The sequence below is a fragment of the Nansenia antarctica genome (genome assembly GCF_963989245.1).
Source record: "Nansenia antarctica genome assembly, chromosome: 20".
Taxonomy (NCBI): domain Eukaryota; kingdom Metazoa; phylum Chordata; class Actinopteri; order Argentiniformes; family Microstomatidae; genus Nansenia; species Nansenia antarctica.
This window is the reverse complement of record NC_137693.1, coordinates 10,852,734-10,862,702: the sequence shown is the minus strand read 5'-3', so window position 1 is coordinate 10,862,702 and position 9,969 is coordinate 10,852,734. Positions and strand designations below refer to the sequence as shown.

The following is a 9,969-nucleotide window of genomic DNA, read 5'->3' as shown; positions in this document are numbered from 1 at the left end:
TCCTCCGCTGTAAAACCTGTTGAGATGCAGGTGAACGTAGGCTGTCTTATATGCTGTTGGCATTGTGTTTACTTGCGCTCTAAAAAAAAAAAAATTGTGTCTGCGCTGGGGAGGGGGGGGGGGGCCTTTCTACACGTCCAGGCCCAGGGGCCCATTTTTTCATGATCCGTCTATGGGCCTTTGGCCTCTAGTCTAGTTTTGTCACTCTCGCTGTCTTTGTTTCTTTGCTTTGTTTTTCTGTTCTGTCTGTCTGACTGTCTGTCTATGAAATCTGTTAAGCGTCCTTGGGTCTGAGAAAGGCGCTATATGAATCCAAGATATTATTATTATTATTATTATTATTATTATTAATAATTCTGATTCTGATTCTGAATATGAGTACGACGATCTGACTCGCCGGGACACGAAACCAAACCGCACGCTAACCTCTTCTGACCACTCTCTTAAACGCTGTGGGAAGCAGAGCGGAGAACGAGGCGAGGTTTCTGTAATCCTCGGTCGACTCCAACGTCTCACACACACGCCGCAGCCAGACCCCAGACGCTAAGGTCAGGCGGTTACCGTCCAGACGGCGGGGGGGGGGGGGGGGGGGGGGGGCGGAATCGCTAGGTCGCTACGCTCGGCTGCTCCTCCGTCTTCATAACGAAGGAGTTTATTAATTTCTTCTTACTGTAGGCTATGAGTAGGATTCTTTTTTTTACACCGGTCTCCATTCTCCCTAATGAGGTGAATTGTCCCTTTTTTAAACACCCGAGACCTGGGGACGATGACAATGCTAATTACAGCACCCCTGGCCCGAGAACGCTGACGAACGCTGCGTTTCATGTTTCTCATTAGACAAAAGGCCTGACCCGGGTTGAAGGTTGGTTCTTTTCGGATACTTTGAGTTTGATCGAGGCTGTCTGGAGCCCCCCCCCCTGGGTGGGCGGGGCTTGCACATCAAGGGGACTATTCCGTGCGCTCCGTCGCCCGAGGCAAGATCAGTCAGGACAGTAACCTGGCAACATCAAGCAGGGCCGTGACTCAGCAGACCCAGTAGGACCTGCAGCTCAGGACTGTGATTCTCTCTAAAAAATGAGTCCGGCTGGCAGCCTAGAAGTTAGGGGTTTGCTGGCGTCACATCTAAGGTTTCCTACCAATGGCCGTAGTGCCCTTGAGCAAGGCACTTAAGCCCTGACTGCTCCAGATGTGTTTGACGGGGGCTGAGCCTGTGCCCAGAGCCCAGAGCTCTGTCCTCTCCCTGTGTGTGTGTGTGTGTGTGTTGTCTCAGGGTGTGAAAAAAAAAACTCCCCTCGGGGATAAATAAAGTATATCTTCTTCTTCTTCTTCTTATCTAAGCAGACGCACTAGGACAGTACTTCCAGAACTCGTCTCAGCAGACCCAGTCGGACAGTACTTCCAGGACCCATCTCAGCAGACCCAGTAGGACAGTTACCTAGAGGACCGTGACTCATCTGAGCAGGGAACCCAGATGGGACTAGAGCCAGTAGATCAGTCTCCCCTTTCTTCCATTACCCTGGTAATTCCAGGACTGCGGATGGCAAAGTCACACAGTACCTTCATCTGTCTCAATCTAAGCCGTCACTGCCATTACAACATCCCCATTTAGCATGGCGGCTCAGGACTGGAGAGGTTTGTCCCGGACATAAATTACAGTCAGCTTACTCTTTCACTAGAGAGCTTCTTCTTCTTCTTCTTCTTCTTCAATGGGGGGAGAGCCTCCAGTGGAAGTGTGACCGGGTGGACGATGGTTTAATCTGCTTACGGGGAAACATCTGCAGCCTCGGCAGATTTCTCTGGAGTCGGCGGGTGGAAATCTACGGCCACAAGACACTGCTGTTTCAAAACAAACCGTTTTTTCATTTTCTTTCTTCTTTTTTTAAACAGTACAGTGCTGTACAGTGTTGGGGGAAGCTACTGTGAAATAATGCATTTAGCTACTTGAGCTACCAATTATTTTACAAGGGAGGAAAGCTACCCCTGAGAGAAATATAGTTTGGAAAACTAAAGAAGAAGAAGAAGAAGAATATACTGTATTGATCCCCGAGGGGAAATTATCTTGTTAGCACCCTCCGTGACAGCACAGCACTGGGCTCTGGGCACAAGCTCAGCCTCCGTCAGGCATCCCAGGAGCAAATAGGGGTTAAGTGCCTTGCTCAAGGGCACATCGGCAGTAGGATACCTTAGATATGACGCCAGCAACCCTCCAGTCACCACCAGCTCACATCAGTGGTGATCGAACCAGCGACCTTCCGATTGCTGGCCGGCCTCTCTAAACACCCCCACCCCCGCCCAAAAAAATAAAATAATAATATGGCAAAGTGGTTCACTACATCTGACATTTGATGTATAAGGGTTAGAATAATAGTTAGATGTTGTGTTTTGTGCTTACGTTTGGAGCATTTGTAGTGACGGTAGTTTGCTACATCTCTGCATGACAAAAAAGCATAAAAAGTACCGTAGTAGATTTAACTACCAGCGAGGTTCAAACTGCAGCAGTTAAACTACATGTAGTGGAACGACTCCTGGACCCCGGCGCTGACCTTATTAAAACACAGTCCTGCCATTATTAAACACTGTTAAAAAACACCCCCCAAGAGCTCAATTAACTCTAGTGTGAAACCTGCCTAGCAGGCTTCTACAAAGTTCTGAGAGAGAGAGAGAGGGGGAGGGAGAGAGAGAGAGAGTTTATACTGTATGTGTTTGTATGTGTGTGTGTGTGTGTGTGTGTGTGTGTGTGTGTGTGTGTGCGTGCGTGCGTGCGTGCGTGCGTGCGTGTGTGTGTGTATGGTGTGTGTATGTGTGTGTGAGTGTGTGTGTGTGCACGCGCGTGTGTTTTATAGGACGCACGGCACAAAGCTATCGACTGATTTTGGGCTGTTGACCCATGGATCACAGTGTATTTGGCAAGCTGGCTGAAGCCTAGTTGGAGTCAGGCTCTGAGTCAGGCTCTGGAGTCAGGCTCTGAGTCAGGCTCTGGAGTCAGGCTAGGAGTCAGGCTAGGAGTCAGGCTCTGAGTCAGGCTTGACATGGATTTCCATAATAGCCGCTGAGTAAAGAGTCAAGTGGAGGCTTGAATTCAACAAGGCAACAACGGTTGTATTACTGACATGAATTAAGGGATGTTTCTGTAACAGCGTGAGAATCATATAGGGGGGAAGAAGAGTTTCAATGACTGCACTAAGCTAATTATGATGACTACATGATCACAATAATAATATAAAGAATATTAGTATTCATAAGAATAAGAATAACAACAACAATAATAATATTCATAATAATAATAATAATAATAATAATAATCGTCATCATCATCATTCTTATTATATATGATGATAATTAAAATGCAGTTACATTGGGAATGGAGCCCTCATTTAGATCCAGTTCTTATTGCTGTCGAGGCTGCCGGACTGTGTTGAATGTGTAACAGGACGTTGTGGTATTAAAGTATTAAAGAGGTTTGTTTTCCTGGTAGAAACTTCCACTCATTCCCAGTCAGGCTTTGAGAGAGACGGAGGAGAGTTGAGTTGACAGGTTTCTCATAAAAGACATTTCATAATGAAACATTTAGAGAAAACAGGTCCGCACCCACGCAGAAACACACACACACTTACACACACACACACACACACACACACACACACACACACACACACACACACACACACCAGACACACACACACACCAGACACACACACACACACACACACACAAACACACACCAGACACACACACCAGACACACACACACACACACACACACACACACACACACACCACACACACACTCACACACACACACATACACACACACACACACACACACCTCTCTCTCATGTCTGTCTGTCTGTCACTCGAGACTGCATATTTCATCTGTCCGCATCGTTGCAGTCACACACTGTGGGTCTGCAGAGCAATTAAAACACATCAATCATAGCTTTCAGTCACGTGGTTTCTTCCCTAGCAACCACCAACCTGACGGGCAAAAAGTATCATAGCAACATCGCTCAACATGGCTGCCTACTATTTAGACCACCTCACTCATGAAGAACTATCAAGATACACGACGGTGATAGGAGTGGAGGATTGACACCATTCAAATAGTGTTGGATTCCCTGTCTTCTACTCTATCCGGACACGTTGGAATTATTTTCCTAACCCCCGGAGAATCAAAGTTATTGACCTGCAAAGGGTGCCTCCTTGACCGGCTTTTCCCGTGAATAACACCGGTTATGGAGGTGGTACAAACATAAGACTATTATTGCTAAATTCACCATCAGTATACGGTCATTTTGAGCCCTTAACCACCGCGCTGACACCCCGAGAAGATATACTTTTAATATGAAACTCGATCAACCGGGCGTTCACCGGCTGCTGGACGAAACTCCCAACTCCCGCTGTCAGTGAGGCGAGGGAATATTTATATCCGGGAATTCGCTCCTTGCTGTGTCCACGGTGATAGGAGTGGAGGATCGACTCCATTCAAATAGTGTTGGATTCCCTGTCTTCTACTCTATCCGGACACGTTGGAATTATTTTCCTAACCCACGGGAAATCAAAGTTATTAACCCGCAAAAAGTGGGTTTTGCCCGTGGGTTTTGCCCGCAAAAAGTGCCTTTTGCCCGTCAGGTGGGCGTTTCCACTATGCTGTGACGTCACATGAAAGCTATGAATAAAGGCTCCATCTGGCAGGCTGGATGCACGGCCCTCCAAGAGGCTCCTAAAACACTCAGTACCACAACCTGTGTCCTTGAGTCTGGGGGGGGCTGGGGGAGGGGGGGCTGTGGGAGGTAGACATCACAGAGCAGACTCATTGTAATGCATAGAATGGACCTGAATGAGGAATGGTATCAGACACACTCACACACACACACTCACACACACACACACACACTCACACACACACACACACACACACACACACACAGACACACAGACATACATACACACATGCACACATGCACACACACACAGACACACACACACACACACACATACACACACACACACTCACTCACACACACACACACAGACACACAGACATACATACACACACACGCACAAACACACACCCACACACACATACATACACACATGCACACATACACAGACACACACACACACACACACACACACACACATACATACACAGACACACAGACACACAGACACACATACATACATACATACACACATACACACATGCGCCCGCGCACACACACACACACACACACACACACAGCAGACACACTCTCACACACACACACACACACACAGACACACAGACACACACACGCTGTCGCTATGACAACGATGTCCTCTTGGCCTAATGGCCTTGTGTCTTCCATGCAGGAGACCCGGGTTCAAACCCATTTCATCACAAGAGCGCCGGGGCAAAGTAGAACGATCGGTTTCAGTGTGACATCATCACACCCCCATGGCCCCCCCATGGCCACTCTGAGTCTGCTCCGCTTCTGTTACTACAGCTGGACCTCAGACACCCCCAAATAACCACTTACCATCCCCAGACCCCCCCAAATAACCACTCACCATCCCCAGACCCCCCCCCCCCCCCAAATATCCACTCACCATCCTCTGTTGCTAGAGCTGTACCTCAAATAACCATGACCATCCTCTGCTGTAACCACAGACGGACACCACCCAAATACACACAGAAACACCACCCTAATCCAGACAGACACACCACCCAAATACACACAGACACACCAACCCAAATACACACAGACACACCACCCAAATGCACACAGACACATCACCCAAATACACACAGACACACCACCCAAACACAGACAGACACACCACCCAAATACAGACAGACACACCACCCAAATACACACAGACACACCACCCAAATACACACAGACACACCTCCCAAATACAGACAGACACACCTCCCAAATACACACAGACACACCTCCCAAATACACACAGGCACACCTCCCAAATACAGACAGACACACCACCCAAATACACACAGACACACCACCCAAATACACACAGACACACCTCCCAAATACACACAGACACACCACCCAAATACACACAGACACACCACCCAAATACACACAGACACACCACCCAAATACACACAGACACACCACCCAAATACACACAGACACACCACCCAAATACACACAGACACACCACCCAAATACACACAGACACACCTCCCAAATACACACAGACACACCACCCAAATACAGACAGACACACCTCCCAAATACACACAGACACACCACCCAAATACACACAGACACACCACCCAAATACACACAGACACACCTCCCAAATACACACAGACACACCACCCAAATACAGACAGACACACCTCCCAAATACACACAGACACACCACCCAAATACACACAGACACACCACCCAAATACACACAGACACACCTCCCAAATACACACAGACACACCACCCAAATACACACAGACACACCACCCAAATACACACAGACACACCTCCCAAATACACACAGACACACCTCCCAAATACACACAGACACACCACCCAAATACACACAGACACACCACCCAAATACACACAGACACACCTCCCAAATACACACAGACACACCACCCAAATACAGACAGACACACCACCCAAATACACACAGACACACCTCCCAAATACACACAGACACACCACCCAAATACAGACAGACACACCTCCCAAATACACACAGACACACCACCCAAATACACACAGACACACCACCCAAATACACACAGACACACCACCCAAATACACACAGACACACCTCCCAAATACAGACAGACACACCACCCAAATACATACAGACACACCACCCAAATACACACAGACACACCACCCCAAACACCGACAGACACACCAACCCAAACCCAGACAGACACAGTGGACTGTATCAGCATGCTCTGAGCCGCCCCCCAGTCCCAGTCACCCTGATGAGGACTGGGGGAGTACAACTCCTGAATAACTCTCTCTCTCTTGATTTATTTATTTCTCATATTAAAAACTCCTCTCTGGAAAAAAGCCTGTCCTAATGTTTTATTCAGACGGTGGGACGGCAGCGTGCCAGTGGCGGCGGCGGTGGTGGCGGTGGGGGCCGTATCTGACTCATCACAGGTGCTGTGGATTAGCCAGCAGAAAACAGCAGCGGGCCAGCCAGCCAACCGGGCGCTCAGCCTCTCAGACTGCACGGCTCACAGGGTTTTAGCTGGAGAGTAATACTCTGGGATAGTGAGCAAAACACACAGGGAAATTAATGTCAAACACCCGCAACCTGGGCGAGGGCTTAAAGCTCGGCGGAGCGCGACGTCTGACTGTAATCTTTTTACGACAAACTTCTGGGTTTCTGAATAGTATTTGGGTTTGGGAGTATTATTTAGGTAAGGGTGTTTGGTTTGTTTTGGGGAAGTGCTCGGATGGATCAGTGGTTGATTACTTGTGCCTGGAGAGGCGTGCGGGGGGGGGGGCTTGCACTTCAGGAGGTGCAACGGAATCTCCTATTCCGTGCTGTCGATTCGGTTCCCGTTGCATTCCTAGGCACGATCAGTCAAGCCCCACGATGAAGCGTTTGAGGGGAAACAAATACTATTTGAACCCAGGTCTGATCTGTGGAGCTGGGGTTAGCTCTCCTCCTCGCAGTGTCAGTGTATACAGCTTCTGTAATATGAAAAAATTACAACTAAAATCTTCCTTTTTCTAGCATTGTAACTGCCAATCGCAGATTATTCACTTACGCTAAACGCGTCTGCTAAACGCCAAACAATGTAAATGTAAATACAAACAAGCTCCCATGTGGCCAGTCAGCTTGAATACTAAACTCTGTGCCCTGGAATTAACCCTCTCAGAGGGAGGAGAAGAGAAGAGAAGAGAAGAGAAGAGAAGAGAAGAGAAGAGAAGAGAAGAGAAGAGAAGGAGCTGAGGGGTTTTAGCTAACGAGAGCCATGCCGAGAGGGGAGGCGGGGGGGTGAGGGGAGGGGATGAGGAGAAGGAGGGGGGGAGATGCAGACGGAAGGAGGAGAGGAGAGGAGAGGAGAGGAGAGGAGAGGAGAGGAGAGGGGTATTAGGTAACAAGAGCCATGCAGAGAGGGAAAGAGGAAGGCAGGGAGGGTAGGGGAGGAGGAGAAGAAACACTAGGGGGAAGAGGGAGAGAAAGGAAAGGGGAGGAAGGATAGAAACGCTAGGGGGTGGGGAGGGAGGAAAAGGGTAAGAGAGGCTTATAAGTGTGGTGTGAGAAAATAGCTTGTTGCCTCCAGTTCCCTAAGTGGACTAATGCTAGAGCAGATCGACCACTGTGAGGAGAAATGATGTTCGGAGACTTAAATGACCCTGCTCGCAATTACCGGGCCCTCATTTTTACCACCCCCTTACGGAGGAAAAAATCCCCATTAGTCCAGCACTAGTTCCCGAAAAATGAAATAATCAATGTCCTGAGAACTCAGTCCTTACAAAACAAGAGATAGGCACAAAGGCAGAACTACATAATTAGAAGCGATTACAACACTTACTTCGGTCAAGGTCGTGACCTTTTTTTTAGGACAGAGTGAACATTCTGTTCAATCCAAGCTTTATTGTCCCCGGGGGGGGGGGGGCGGGGTGATTCATTGTGTAAGGCCAGGGTATTCACAGTAGACGGAGAAATACAGTGTAAACAACATGCCTGGGAAAGGCAGATGGAGGCAGGTAAAAGACAGACGACTTAGAATGATGAAGTGTCTGTCCGAGGAGGAGAATTCATTGTGTTCATCGACGTGTTTCACAGGAGATACAACATGCTGTAGAGCAGTGGAGGCGGACATCGGGGGACGGGCTCATTGTAATGCATGGGACGGAATGAGGAATGGTCACCAAACACACGGGTTTCCAGGCATTCACAATGACTATCCCACGTGTGTTTGATACCGTTCCTCATTCCGTCCTACACAGTACAACGAGTCCGTCCTCCGATTTCTACCTGTACTGTTTCCCCTTGTGTCTTAAAAAAATACAAATAATACATCTTCCTTCCTTCTAGCACGACGACTGCCAATGGCCCCAGGCCTAAGCATAGATGACTTTTTTCCTGCTATGATTGGTGGATAGTTGATTTACTAAATCATTTATCTATCTAAATCTATTTACTCAAATGGATTGATTGTAAGTCGCTTTGGAATAAGGCATCTGCTAAACGCCGAAGCTCAGTGGCCTTGCGGTTAGAGTGTGCGCCCTGAGATCGGGAGGTTGTGAGTTCGATCCCCGGCCGAGTTATACCAAAGACTATAAAATGGTACCCGATGCCTCCCTGCTTGGCACTCAGCATTAAGGGTTGGATTGGGGGGGGTAAGACCCTGCGACATACCAGCGTCATGTCCAGGGGGTGTACTTGTACCATCAAGCCGTCTCATGCTACGGAAACACGAGATAGGCTCCTGCCCTATGGGCCATTAGGCTCGAGAACCATCGGTTCTCAAGGCTACTTACTTACTAAATGTCAAATGTAATGTAAATGTGCCTCTCCTGCACAGTATACTATCGACACTACAGAGGCCATCGGCCGGTGAAAGACAGAGTACTTACTGTTGTGAAGTTCATGACCTTGAGTATCCAGATGGTGAGAGTGAGGTTGATCAGGATTAGGATCATCAACAGCAAGACGAAGAAGTAAAGGCAACGTTTCCTCCAGCCGTAAATGCCCACTTTGTACACGTGTGGTTTCTCTGAGCTCGCAACATTGTTCCTATGAGTGCACTGTTCTTGGGTCATCTGGAACACAGGAGAGGAGAGGAGAGGGGAGGAGAGGGAACCGTTAGTACAGGTAGAACATGTAGTGTACCCCCACACACACGCACCACCACTTAAATTAAGAGAACATGAGACTTCAGAACAGATAGCGGATTAAGCCCACACCATCACATCATTTGGAAGAGGAGAAGGAGAGGAGAATAAGAGGGGACAGGAGAGGAGAGGGCGAGGAGAGG

The 9,969-nt window shown here is 48.3% G+C and overlaps 1 protein-coding gene across 1 annotated transcript in view; it reads right to left on the bottom strand.

Moving 5' to 3' along the window:
* Window positions 1-9,754, bottom strand: part of sgcd (sarcoglycan, delta (dystrophin-associated glycoprotein)) — a gene marked incomplete at both ends in the record, with an annotated part of 79,633 nt that extends 69,879 nt beyond the window's left edge. The window contains one exon of the mRNA XM_080549691.1: window positions 9,569-9,754. Coding sequence (XP_080405817.1) covers window positions 9,569-9,754 — 186 coding nt within the window. The remainder of the gene's footprint in view (window positions 1-9,568) is intronic.
* Between the last annotated feature and the right edge of the window lie 215 nt (window positions 9,755-9,969).